Below are 13,662 nucleotides of genomic sequence, written 5' to 3' on the forward strand. Positions count from 1 at the left end.
TCAGCCTGTCCCCCTGTAGGATCTAAACTTAGTTCTGTCCAGGCTCAAGGGGCTCCCTTTCGAGCCCCTGGTGACGTGCTTGCTGCTGCACTTCTCCTGTAAGGTGTCCTTCCTGGTGGCTATCAGGTAGGCCAGGCGCACATCTAAACTGAGGGCTCCCCCCCATACAGTATTCATCAAGAACAAGGCCTGGTTACGCCTCCACCGCGCCTTCCTTCTGAAGGTGGTGTCTCACTTTCTTGTGTTTCAGGGCATTTTTCTCCCGTTTTTTTACCCAAAGCCCCATGCTTCAGGCAAGGAACAGGCGCTACGCATGTTAGATGTCAGGAGAGCCTTAGCTGTTTATTTAGAAAGAACAAAGCCCTTCCGAAGGTCTCCACAGCTCTTTGTGGCAACTGCAGAACAGCTGAAGGGGCAGCCGGTCTCTGCACAGGGGAACACCTTGTGGATTACATCCTGCATCAAGGAGTGCTATCGGCTAGCTGGGGTACCAGCTCCTCCGCTCACGGCCCAGTCCACTAGGGCCCAGGCCTCCTCCACAGCCTTTGTGGCTCAGGTCCCGATCCTGGACATCTGCAGGGCCGCCACGTGGTCCTCGGTACACACTTTAGCCAATCATTATGTGCTAGCTCACCAGTCTAGGAAGGATGCAGCACTGGGTAGGGCTCTGGTAAGATCCAGTGTAAACTGACCAGGGATTTGTGGCTGGTTCTTTGGGACCGGAAAGACTCATTCAGGGTAGCTGAGATCGGGTTCTCTAACCCCTCACCTGTGTGTAGGTCCAGGGCTGATTGTGGCACAGGAAGAGCTGGGGTGTCAGAGGGGTTTTGCACATGTGGCTTCCTGCTGGCTGCATTAGCAGCTGGAGTGCTCGGTGTAACTGGTTTGTGGACTATTTGGGAAAGGTCTCCAGTCTGGGGCTGTAAGGACCCCTGGTTTTGAGCAATTCGCGCTGAGTGGATGCCCTCAGCGGTGCCCAGACCTGGCCCGGTCATCACAGCTAGTGAGAGCGTCCAGTAAATGTAGGCACCTTAGCATCCACCAGTATCCTGCTCCCCCCCTTCCACCCCGGCTACCAACAGCCCAGCAGATCAAGTCCTCTCCTCCCGCCCCGTGTTTCCCGCCTGCCACAATCAGCTGTTTCTCAGTGTGCAGGAGGCACTGGGAGGAGTGGAGATGGGGGCACACTGAGGGGCAAGGTGCAAAGAGGTGGAGCAGGAAGAAGGTGGGTGGGTGCTTGGGGGAAGCGCAGGCACCAAGCACGAGGCAGGAAGTGGCAGGGTGGGGCATGGCATGGGGACTTGGAGAAAGGGTTGAGTGGGAGCAGGTCCTGAGGCAAAGCAGAGACTTGGGCACCCCCCGTAACCCAGAGGAAGCCAGCGCCTGTGATACGTGTTAGCAGGTGACTCACCTGATCTGCCACAAAACCCCCTCTAGCCTCCCCCAACGGCGCGATGATCTCTCAGGTACCAGCTGACCTAGCAGGATCATTTTAACTAGACAGTGCCTAACTCATTGTCCAAAGGTGTTTGTATTTGAATAGGAGACACTCCAGGCTACCACACCTCCGTTATTCCTGGAGTGCGAGGCAGGTGGCACCAGCCCTGCTAGCAGATGGATGATTTCGTATTCACTGTGGCATTAAATAACCCAACAGTTTCATAAAATCAGTCAGAAAATAATGTTTTACACAGACCAATTATCCAGCCTGGTACACGCGTGTTCTTTAAGAGCGTTGTAGATTATCCTGCCCTCAAGCTTCCGCCCACCGCCCCGTCATACAAACTGTGGTTCCCAGACCTCTGCAGACCCTGCTCCCAGCTGAGCAGGCCGAGCTATCTCCTGTTCCCTACCTGCTGGGCTGCGTGCCTGGAGACCCCAGCCCTCTGCTGCTTTCTCCCCAGAGCGGGAGTGCAGGCAGACTGCCCAGAGGAGAAACCATCTGTGGCACAGGAGAAAAGAGCAAGCTGGGAATGGCTCAGTGTCTCTGGCCTGGCCTGGCTTCCTGCCTATCACCGCACCCAGTAAAGGGCCAGCCCTGAAGGTGGCCAATGTCTCTGCTCAGCCGGTGACACGAGTTAACATGAGATGCCTTGTTCGCACGATTGGTTGAACTCTGGTCACCCTGCCTGGTGCTGCCAGCTCAGCCAGAAGCCTTGTTCTACCTGTTCACCACGCTCCACAGCTGCTGCTGCTTCTCACCTGAGCCAGGCAGGAAAGGGGAGAGCTGGGTGGGGGAGGTGACACCATGCACCGCAGTCATCCTGGAAACGCTTCCAGGCCAACAGGTTGTACTGGACACCACCCTGCTGGGGAATGTACCTGTCTCAGGCCCCGTGAAGGGAGGGGCTTGCTGCAGAATATCAGCAGCAGGAGCTGCCTGGCCTGCCAGGAAAGGGGAGCTGGAAATGAAACCTGTGGCTTGGCAGGCAGTTGCTGAGGGAAGGGAAGAGCCCAGATTCCACCCTTGGGCCACATCCCAGGAGCTGCTGTGTCAGCTTGAGGCCAATGGCAGGAACGTGGGGCGCAGCCTTGGCTGGCAGCTGGGCAGAGGCGGAGGGGCAGCGTGGTGCCTGAAGTGAGGCGATTGCTTGTCAGCTGTGGGTGAGTAAAACCTGTGGCTGCCTGTGCGCGCTGGGGGGTGCGCCCGCTCCAGCTCGTCCCCTGGGCAGGGGCTGTTGGCTGCTCCCTGACAGGCAGAGGCAAGCGCAGCGGCAGCCTCCTGCAGTCCAGGGGCCAGGGTGGCAGAGTCGGAGCAAGCCGGGCATGAGCTCTCCCGCACTCCGCTGCCGCCATGCAGGCGAACGTGCCCTGTGCGTGGTGACAGTCCTAGCACAAAGCTGCAATGCACATCAGCTGTGTGTGCAGCTGCCCATGGTCGCCTTCCTCTGGAAAAGGGACCCAGCTGCCCCCCCAGGTGGGTGGCAACCAGGTAAGTGGCATTCCCCTGCCCCTGACCTAAGCCTCCTTCCCCTCTCAGCTCTCCTGTGTTCTTCCCGCACCCCAGCTGTGCCTGCCTCCCAGCCTCCAGCTCATCTTAACACAATGCCTATGCTGCTTGCCTCCCCCATCGCCACCTGTGTCCTAGTCTAGCTACCACCTGGGGTCCTGTTTCCTGAATGCCCCTCCAGTCCCATTTGTCCCCTAGGTCCTGGTCTCCCCCAGGTCCTGGCCCCTAGTCACACCCCTGTGCGACTCTAGGCCCATGATATTATTTCCCACACACTCCATTGATCCAGCCATAGATCCATAGGAGACGAAGCAACAGGTACAGCACAGACCAGGGAACGTCCCCCAGCAATTCCTAGTGCAGAGCTTTTAGCAAGTCATGGCTCTCCCGCCCTCAGCAGCTTCCCGTTGGGGACCAACCCCAAGCCCTGATGCCCGGAGGGTTCACTTGGGGGAGGGGACATAGAGCCCACGTATGCAGGGTCTTCCTCCCCATCCAGGTCTGTACCAAATATGTTTCAAACCCAGCATCTGTAGTCAGCAGTGCCAGACTGGAGTCGGGGGAAGAGCCCCCTTCCCTCGTCAGCCCAGCAATTGAAGCCCAGCTGGCTAGCCCTAGGCTACAAGGGCACACTCTTGACTCATCTCCAGCTTCTCATCCACTGTAATCCCCAGGTCCTTTTCTGCAGAACTGCTACTTAGCCAGTCGGCCCCCAGCCTGTAACAATACTTGGGATTCTTCTGTCCCAAGGGCAGGACTCTGCACTTGTCCTTGTTGAACCTCATCAGATTTCTTGTGGCCCAATCCCCTAATCTGTCCAGGTCACTCCGGACCCTGTCCCTGCCCTCCAGCGTATCTACCTCTCCCCCTAGCTTAGTGTCATCCGCAAACTTGCTGAGGGTGCAATCCATCCCCTCAGCCAGGTCATTAATAAAGCTGTTGAACAAAACCAGCCCCAGAACTGGCCCGGGAGTACTCCACTAGAAAACGACTGCCAACCAGATATCAAGCCATTGATCACGACCCATTGGGCCTGACAATCTAGCCAGCTTTCTATTCACCTGACAGTCCATTTATCCAATCCATACTTCCTTAACTTGCTGGCAAGAGCTAAGTGGGAGACCGTACCAAAAATAGACTTTATCCCTCTATCCCTAGAGATTTTAAGTCCCAGCTTGACAAAGCCCTGGCTGGGAAGATTTAGTTGGGTTGTTCCTGGTTTGGGCAGGGGGTTGGACTCAATGACCTTCTGAGGTCTCTGCCAGCCCTGGGATTCTGTGATTTCAACAACTGAACTATCTGCACTGAAATATTTCACTCTATGGAGTCTAGGCCTCTGTGCCTTCCTGTCCCATGTGTAAATAGGCAGCAGGTTTAAAACAAACCAAAGGAAGTTTTTCTTCACTCAGCGCGCAGTCAACCTGTGGAACTCCTTGCCAGAGGATGTGGTGAAGGCTAGGACTTTAACAGGGTTCAAAAAAGAGCTAGATAGATTCATGGAGGTTAGGTCCATCAATGGCTATTAGCCAGGATGGGTAGGAATGGTGTCTAGCCTCTGTTTGTCTGGTCGTGGGTGACAGGGGTGGGATCACGTGAGGATTACCTGTTGTGTTCACTCCCTCTGAGGCATATGGCATTGGCCACTGTGGGCAGATTGGATACTGGGCTGGATGGACCATTGGTCTGACCCAGTCTGGCCGCTCTTATGGTCTAAATCTGGAAACAATGAAGTCAAAGTCTGCAGTCAAACAGCAGGTATTGAGCTCAATACAAGGGTCATGGAGCAACATGGTCTAATGGTTCATTATGAGGACAGAGCATCTGGGTCCTTATTTATTCCATCCTGGGCTTGTCGGGGGCAGGGGCAATGGCTGCAGAGAGAAAGAGCTTTTCAGCACTGCCAGTCTACTGCAGAAGGAAGGTGCCTGCCAGTGAGGTGGCGAGTGGCCTCACACCCCTCCACTCCCCTGGGCCCAAGCAGACTAGTCTGATGTGGTGACAACAAAGTGAAAAACAAAGGTGAAGCATTACGCACCTGCAACTAGTGACTCAGTTCAAAGGCATCAAGGAAGCTACGTGCAAGGTGCATTGGGGAGTGGTGGCTCTGTGCCTAGAGCCCAGCGAGGGACACGGGGCTGTGATCCAGAGGCAGGCATGCAGTGCTGGTACTGGTGGCAGTGGGCTTTCTGTGGCTGGGTGTTAGATCATATTGAGGCTGCAAGGAGCTCTCGGTCAGATGCCCAGGCTACGTCTACACTGGCATGATTTTCTGCAAATGCTTTTAATGGAAAAGTTTTCCGTTAAAAGCATTTGCGGAAAAGCGCGTCTAGATTGGCGCGGACGCTTTTCTGCAAAAGCACTTGTTGCGGAAAAGCGTCCGTGCCAATCTAGACGCGCTTTTGCGCAAAACAAATCTGAGCTGTCTACACTGGCCCTTTTGCACAAAAGCTTTGCACAAAAGGACTTTTGCCTGAACGGGAGCAGCATCGTATTTCCGCAAGAAGCGCTGATTTCAGACAGTAGGACGTCAGTGTTCTTGCAGAAATTCAAGCGGCCAGTGTAAGCAGCTGCTTTTGCGGAAAAACTTGCCAGTCTAGACACAGCCTCAAAGTTGACAGCATCCCTGCATTGCTCAGCCCCATCTAAGCTAGCCAGCTGCGCAATGTCCCCCTGGCATCAGCCAGGCCCTTGCAGAGGGGAGCACATTTCCCTTCCAGGGGCATACCTCCTAACCCACCCAGTGCACACACTGGCTGTGTCTAGACTGCATCCCTTTTCCGTAAAAGGGATGCAAATTAGACATATCGCAATTGCAAATGAAGCGGGGATTTAAATTCCCCCCCCCCCCCGATTCATTAGCATAAAAATGGCTGCCGCTTTTTTCCGGCTCAGAGCTTTGCCGGAAAAAAGCGCCAGTCTAGACGCGGATCTTTTGGAAAATAAAGCCTTTTCCAAAAGATCCCTTATCCCTCTTAAAATGAGTCACCAACAGCACTGGGCCTGGGCAAGCACAGCAGGGCTATAATTGTTTTGAACATGGTCACTGAACCCTGCACAAATTCTGGGACCGCCCGTGTTCTGGAGCCTGTCGTGCCCAGGAGCGTCCAAGGTCCACAGGCGCAGGAGGGGCTTAGCACAGAGCAAAGGTTGAGCAATTCAACTAGCGACGTGCCTCAGCAGCAGCGCTCTGCATCGGCCCTGCCATGTGACCGGCTGTGGTGAGCCCTGAACAATGGCTGTTGTGCTGATAGCTTTAGCAGTGACCTCATGCTCCAGCGAGTCGGGGCCAGAGCGTGGAAGCGTTTGCCCTGACACGGTCAGGCAGTGTCTGGCTCGCTGGCCACCTGGCCTAGCTGAAGAGAAGCCTCACGTGGCCACTGTTTGGGCTGCAGCAGAACCCACTGGAGGGCTGTTAAAAGGAGCGTGAGTGCCTATGAAGAAATGTGGTTACACAGAGGGCAGCAGCCAGCCCCCAGGTGCCGGACTGGGAGCCACGTGTAGCTGTGTAGCCAGTTGGTAACCCATTTACATGGCTATGCTCTGCCATCCCTAGCTCAGCCCCCTCCCCTAGCTCCTGCAGAGAGTTCAGGGCTGTAAGGGGCTAGTGACGTCTATGGGGGCACTGGAGGGGGGGCCTACACAGAGCCCCTGGCATGTAGGGAGGAGCGGTGTAGAGACGCCCTGACATAGAACTGGATGACAGGGTCGTGCACTGGGCGCGTGTGCAGGGCAAACAGAGCAATGCCAGGAGGTTAACTGTATGCAGTGAGCTCAGCCTAGCCCTTTAGTCTGGAAAGGCCCTCAAGACTGACCCTAGGAGGCAATGGGGGACCCCAGCCCCAAGGTAACAGGGGCTTGGTGCTGTTTATAGGGCAGGCAGAGTGCCAGGCGAGACAATTCCTTGTTGCAGTATAGCTCTGGGCAGTTAGTTTCTATGAGCTCATGCCCTTTGGTCCCAGGCAGACAGCACACTGCAGAAGGCCCCGTTCGAGTGCCGAAACAGGCCTGGGGTTTACAATGGATGAGAAGCTAGACAGGAATCGACGGGTGCACTGGTAGCCAAGAAGGCAACTAGCATAGTAGGAGATGCATTGCCAGCAGCTCTAGGGAAGTGATTCGTCCCCTTTATTCGGGTCTGGGGAGGCCACATCTGGAGTTTTGCCTCCAGTTCTCCCCTCCCACCCACTGCAAAGAGAACATGGCTGCACTGGAGTGAGTCCAGAGGAGGGCAATGGAAATGATTAGGCAAGTGGGCAACGTAACTTTTGAGGCGCACCTGAGGGAACTGGGCTTAGTTAGTCTGCAGATGAGCAGAGAGAGGGGGGATTGGCGAGCAGCCTTCAGCTACCTGACGGGAGGTTCCAGAGGCTGGAGCGAGGCTGTTCTCAGTAGTGCCGGATGGCAGATCGAGGCGCAATGGTCTCAAGTTGCAGTGGGGGGGTCTAGGTGGGAGATTAGGAAAAACTGTTTCCCTAGGCGGGGGGTGAAGCCCTGGGGAAGTGGTGGAATCTCCATCCCCAGACGCTTTTAAGACCAGCGGCAGCAGCTCACAGCAGCTAGTGGTAACTGATAAGCCAAGGCGTATCAATTCATCATTTAATCAGTTTATGTGCCTAGACTTGCCCATGGGCCCCAAGTTGTTCACAACTGAGCAAAGGCATCGCCCAATACATACCTGGCACCCGCTCCCTCCATGGCACGGGCGTGTTCCCCTTTTCCTGGCACACCCCATGCTGGTTTTACACCCACCGAGGCCTTTCACATGCTGTGAATCCACTGCTGCAGCAATGCAGGTGGTTCCTGCTAGCAGTGCAGCGACTTTGCCCTAGAGCTAAGGGAGGAGGGCACAGCCGTCCCTAGCAAGAGACTGAAGTGACAGGGAAAAGCGAGGCAGGGTGAGGTGGGGGCTTATTTGCATAATCAAATCCAGCAGGAGCATAGCTTCCCCTGCACAGCCCACATGCTGTACGTGTGTTGGTGTAGGTGAGTGTGCAGCAAGACCACAGGCCATGCAGGGGACTTGTAGGGCGCAGCCACCATGTGCACATTGTCAGGTAGTGGGGGGGGCGAGGGGCAGACATGAGCACACGTTATGTGTGTGTGGGGCAGCATCTGTGGGACCTGTTACTGTCCCCGGGGCCGAGATCCAGGCTGGGCTGACAGCGACCCAGGGCTCGGGCTGCGGCAGCAGAAAGGCGCAGCCAATTCAACGCTCCATTTCAGTCCCTCCCCGGGAAGGGCGACCACGCAAGAGTTAAGCCCTGGACCCTTCCCTCTGCTGTCAGGCGGGGCTGGGGAGCCAGTTGGTGACAAGAGGCAGCTGCTGCTGAGGGAGCATGTGAGGCTGGGGCCGTGAATGAGGCTTTATCACCGCATGGGCCCTGCCTCTGTCTGTGCTGCCCGCGTCCAGCTGCAGTCGCAGTCCTGCTGAGCAGCGAGCAGGGACACTGGAGCAGCCCTGAGCCAGTGTGTCTGGAGGGACGGGAGCCCCACAGTGGCCGTCTCCCCCGAGATCGGCATCACTGAACAGAGATGGCCAGACTGCAACACCAGTGAGTAGAACTCAGCAGGGGGCCTGGCCTGAGCCACAGGGGTGGGATTTGGGGCATGTCTCTGACCCCCCACCCTGGCGACTAGGTGTGGGTGGAGGGGTTTGGGAGCAGGGGCTTTGCTCAGTGACACTGTTCTTTTCTGGCCTTTTCCAGATGAACCAGCCGCTGGCCTGGGGCCCATCCAGCGGCACCTCAGCTCACCGCACAAAGTCCAGCCTCTCCCTCAGCCAGTCTCTCCTGCAAGGCACTGACGCAGTGATGGGCACCCCCGCCGTACTGCAGCTCTGACCGACAGCGGCCACAGGCATCGGGCACAAACCGAGCAGGGAAATGCTGCAGCCTTCACAGCTGCTGAGGCATTGAGTGCCCCGGCTAGGCTGCCCCTGGGATCACTGCAGCACTCCCTGCCCAGCCCCTCCAGCCCCCACCATGCCCGAGCTGGCGCAGCTCCCTGCGCCCAGGCCTCTGGCAAATGCTGGCCACATCCAGAGGAACATCCTTGAGGAGCATGTGGAGCTGTGGTGGTTCAAGGACCCTAAGAAATCCATCCTGTGCTATGGGGTTGCCGTGGTGCTCATTCTGGCCTGTGGGGTGGGGGGCATTGTCCTGCTCTACAGCACCAGCAGCCGATCCGGGGAGTGGCGGCTGGCGGTGGGCACCACCCTCTGCCTCCTGGCCCTCCTGGTGCTGCTGAAGCAGCTTCTGAGCTCTGCCATCCAGGACATGAACTGCATCCAGAGCAGGAGCCAGATCCAGCTGCTGAAGAGTGGAGGCTTTTCAGACTGTGTGGTGCTGCTGCTCAGTGCCCTGGTGCTGCTGGTCTGTGGCATGGTCCTCACTGTCCTCTCCACCACGACCATGCAGCTCAGCCCGGCCCGGCCTCTGGCCAGCATGTTCACCAGCGGCATCATCCTCATGGCGGCAGGGGTTGCCGTTATGCTGTGCCTGCTACTTTACAAGCTGAGCGCTTCCTGCTGCCCCGGGGCTCCCCGCAGCCTGGACACAGATGACATGAGCATCTTCACCATCTCCGGCCGGCTCTCCGACAACCACCGGCTCGCCACCACCTCCAGCATGGCCAACCTGATCTAGGCCTGGGCAGGCCCCCGGAGCACCGCCAATGTGAGGCAGGGCAAGGCCATGCGCCAACCCCTCTTCACCCAGGGAAGAGCAGAAATTTGCACGCTGCCTTGACCCAACGGCAGCCGGCCTTTGCACGTTACTCAGGCCAGCTGGCCTGAGCCCTGGCAAGGAGTATGCAGCTCCTGGGTTGATTCGATTTAACTTTCCAAGTAGCAGGCAAAGTCTCCAGCTCTGCATCCCTTGGACACACTGCAGTCCCTGCTCTGAGGACTGAAGAGGAAGGTGAGCATGTCCTGGCCCTGTTGAGAACCCCTCGCTGCTCTGGGGAGACCCTGATGTGTCTGGAGCAAAAGCAATGTTTCTCATGTGAGTCTCTGCTGTCTGGCAGGCTGGCTGCTGCTGGCAGAGGCTTCCATAGCTCTGGGGTAGAGCTGCTCCTTCGGGATCCAAGCCCTAGCAGGCACTGCCTCTGAGAGCCTGGGCACGTGTCCCTGAGATGCTAAGCCTGCCAGGGTGACCCATGCCACGCGTCCCTCCAGCAGCTCAGTGGGGCACCATAGCCTCACCCCCAGAAGGGCGAGCAGCCGGAGGGGTATGGGACGGTGCACGGCGTGACTCGGGGCACGTGGACAGCTGTGCACACAGGGTAGGTAGAAGGGGTGTGTAGCACAGATGAGTGTAAGTGCTAGATAGGGACAGAAATGTGTTTGTCTGGGTGATGACTTTTTGTGGGGGCCGGGGGGAGAATGTGTGAGTGGCCGGCCCTGATCCGAACTAGGCAGATTTAGACTGCTCAGCCACTCCCCCAATTTTGTCTTCTCTGCCCCGACCACAGACTCTTTTCTGAAGTCTCCTCATGGTGCAGATACTAGGGGAAGGGTTCCCAGACCACGCGCAGCATTAAAGGAGCAACTGTACAAAAGCCACAGTCGTGCTGGATAAAGAACTAGTCCCCCCTTACTCTGGCACCTGCTACGGCCGGGTGCAGCCCCAAACCGTGCTGCTCTTTATGCCGTGAGATCGTAGTGAGAATTCCCGCATGCGGGCTTGGTTGTCACACCTGCTCCCTCCTTCTTTGCCCCGTGTTGTTCTGCGGATCAGTTACTGGCATGGAGCCAGGACAGCTCATGCTGTTAGTCGCTGTCCTGGTCCATGTGCTGTCGGCCCTGCTCTGTCATTCTGCCCTTGAGGTGAGCAGCGGCTGTGTCCGTTACTGTTGTTTCCTTCCTCTTCTTTGTCACTAGCGAGGGTAGGAGCTAAGCCCCCGGCGCCAGATCCCACCAGTGCTGCCTACCCTACGGTCACCAGCACACAGCTGTCAAAGCAGCCTTTTGTTAGCTCAGCACTCAGAGTGCAGCAGAGACTACAGCCAGCGCTACACATGCAGTAACAAGCCAGGCCAGCACAGACAGGACTAAGGGCAGGTAGGGAAACATAGGCCAGAGCAGAAACAATTTGCTCTAGGTCACACCCTGCTTATGTCAGAACTGGGAATAGACGCGTGGCCACTTGACAGCAGCCAACGCTGCAGCTCAGCCATAGCCCCATGGCTGGAGACATCTGCCTGTGTGTGTGCGGCCATGCCCCATTGCTTGCTACGGTTCCTGCACGTGCGTGTGTCCAAGCCTGCCTGTCTGTGCAGCTAGACCCTCCTGCATGCCTGTGTAGAGGCACCTTGCTGTGTGCTCACAGGTCTGTATCTTTGCACCCCTTCATTCACTCTGCCCTGTTTGTGGCCCCCAGGTGCCTAGGCAGATCTGGCCAGATTGTACATTTCACACTTGCACTAAGACTTGAACAGCCACTTGACAAAAGCCAGTGAGGAGATGCCACCCTGGACAGGTCTCCCGGAGTCAGCAACGAGCCCTCCTAGGGCATAAGTGTTAGTGCCGTTCACTGTGGGTCGCTGTGCTCCCTGTGCTGTGTGAACAAATACAATAAAGTACTGGAATGACATTGCGGCTGGCACGTGTGCTGGATTCCTGCAGGAGCGCTGCGCCCGGGGCTGCTCACTGCCAGCTGTGCCCTGCACCGACCAGGCTCAATCAGGAGTGTGGGCAGGGCTGAGTTATGGCCGAGGTTAGTCTGACAGCGCTTTCAAGCCAGGCTCCTGGAGGAGCAAGCACGGCACAGGAAAGCCTGAACAGAAACAAGGCCCTAGGGCCAGACCTGTCACCTGTGCCTCAGACACCTGGGCTTGTTCTCCCCACATCTTCCCCAGCCTGCTCACCTGTGCACATCCTCCTTCACGTAACGCCAGCCTGCGTGCATCAGGCTTCAGCTGCCATGAGCCTGGTCCCGCTCGCCTGCGACACTCCTGCCTAGTCCCCCTGGCAGCTCATAAGAATGATACAAACAGCCTGGCTACGGCTACACTGGCAGCTGTTTGCGCAAGAAGAGTTCTGGTGCAAACACTCTTCCAGAAGACAGCGCCTACACTGGCATCTGCTTTTGCACAAGAGCATCCGTGCCAGTGTAGACGCTCTCTTGCGCAAGAAAGCGCTGATGGCCATTTTAGCCATCGGGCTTTCTTATACAAGAAATTCATGTTGCCTGTCTACACTGGCCTCTTGTGCAAGAACAGTTGTGCAAAAGGGCTTAATCCTGAGTGGGAGCATCAGAGTTCTTGTGCAAGAAGCTCTGATTTCACACATTAGAACATCAGTGTACTTGCACAAGAACACGCGGCCAGTGTAGACAGGCAGCAAGTTTTAGATCATGCCAATGTAGACACAGCCCCTGTGTATGTGATGTTACCTCGTCTGTACAGAAACCCTCAACACCAGTCTCCACAGCTGCGCCCACCCGGGCAGGGGATGCTCACACTGAGATTAGAACTAGTTCCTCAGCAGGGCTATGATTTTATCAGGTCCCAGACTCCATTACATTCAGAGGCTTACACCGCTTCAGCCCGCAGTGCCTGGGAGCTGCAGGATTTCCTACAGCCTGGAGGAAGGGGGGCGAGGGGGGGGCTGAGAACCGCAGCGGCCCCAAGCTCCCAGCTGCAGTGGTGTCCCAGGGCTCCCTGCCACCACGGGCAGCAAGGAGACCACAGCGCTCTGCACCACGAGCTGTCAGGCATCCCTTTAGTAAGAGAAGTCCTGACTTTCTTTATTGCCTGTGACCTGTCAGCAACTTCTATCAAAAATGCACAACACAATCTTGGCCTTATTCCTGATTTCACCTGTCCCGTCACACGCATCAGCTGTACTGGAAACATACAGTCCTGGGGCTAGAACTGGGGCTTTAGCTGCAGGTGAAAGCCTCCCCCAGGAAGCTAAAGAACTCAGGGTCTGCTTTATGGGGCAGTATTGGATGAGTCCCTGGAGCACAACAGGGCAAATCTACTTTGTCAAATATGTTAGTCTAATGTGCCCTGGACCTCTTGTGTTTACGCATGATCCAGCGTGTCTGAGATGTGACCCCAGAGTCACACACACACCCTTTGCTTTTCCTGGAGCAGGCAGTGCACCTGGATAAACCACAAGGGACTTGCTACTGGTGGGAGGGAGCCCGAATGCATCACGCTCCCTTTTTGATTTTTGAGAAACCCTCACGCCCTCCTCCCCCCCCCCAGCAAAACTTGAGGGGGGGGGGAACTGACCAGGGCCAAAGAACAAAAATAGCAAAACTTAGGGGGGGAGATGAATTAACCGGGGGGGGGGGGGAGGGCTGGGTTGCCCCGCGCTTCCCCCTGGAATTTCTTCACGCCCTCCCAGTTTGGGAACCCATGATATGAAGGGTGTAACCTGTCAGCTGCTTCCTGGCATGAATTCTGGAAGTGCTACATCTGAGATGGCTCCCAATGGCTCTCCGAAGACCTGCAGTGCCTCCTATGTTCTAGGAGAAGCAATATCAGGCCTCTATGGCCCCAAAACATCCCCATGTGCCACCTGAGTATTCGCGTGAGGAGTTAAGCACAGGACTGAATACGCTGGAACTAAATGGCTCAAGATGTATAGGTGACAAATGTTTCCACTCCTCTAAATTCTCTTCAAAATTACCTTTAATTTTAAACACCTGTCATTTTTAGAGCAGTAAATTCAGACCAAATGTCCCACAGAAGAAAAACAGAAA

General features: G+C 56.4%; 1 protein-coding gene across 3 annotated transcripts; it reads left to right on the plus strand.

The window, feature by feature from the left end:
* The first annotated feature begins 2,416 nt into the window (after positions 1-2,416).
* TMEM125 (transmembrane protein 125) lies at positions 2,417-11,541 on the plus strand. 3 transcript variants are annotated; one of them, XM_006120077.5, is made up of 2 exons: positions 2,417-2,604; positions 8,656-11,541. In XM_006120077.5, the coding sequence occupies exon 2, from the start codon at positions 8,932-8,934 to the stop codon at positions 9,592-9,594; it is 663 nt and encodes a 220-aa protein (XP_006120139.1). In that variant the 5' UTR covers positions 2,417-2,604; positions 8,656-8,931; the 3' UTR covers positions 9,595-11,541. The 3 variants fall into 3 exon arrangements, with proteins under 3 accessions (XP_006120139.1, XP_089636485.1, XP_089636484.1); XM_089780359.1 differs by lacking the exon at positions 2,417-2,604 and adding an exon at positions 2,734-2,932; XM_089780358.1 differs by lacking the exon at positions 2,417-2,604 and adding an exon at positions 8,215-8,502.
* Positions 11,542-13,662: the final 2,121 nt, after the last annotated feature.

Source organism: Pelodiscus sinensis, chromosome 9 (assembly GCF_052426305.1).
Source record: "Pelodiscus sinensis isolate ZL-2025 chromosome 9, ASM5242630v1, whole genome shotgun sequence".
NCBI classification, from domain to species: Eukaryota; Metazoa; Chordata; order Testudines; family Trionychidae; genus Pelodiscus; species Pelodiscus sinensis.

Bases quoted from the DNA above. Each gene is read 5' to 3' on its own strand.
- TMEM125 (XM_006120077.5), top strand. From the start codon at position 8,932: ATGCCCGAGCTGGCGCAGCTCCCTGCGCCCAGGCCTCTGGCAAATGCT.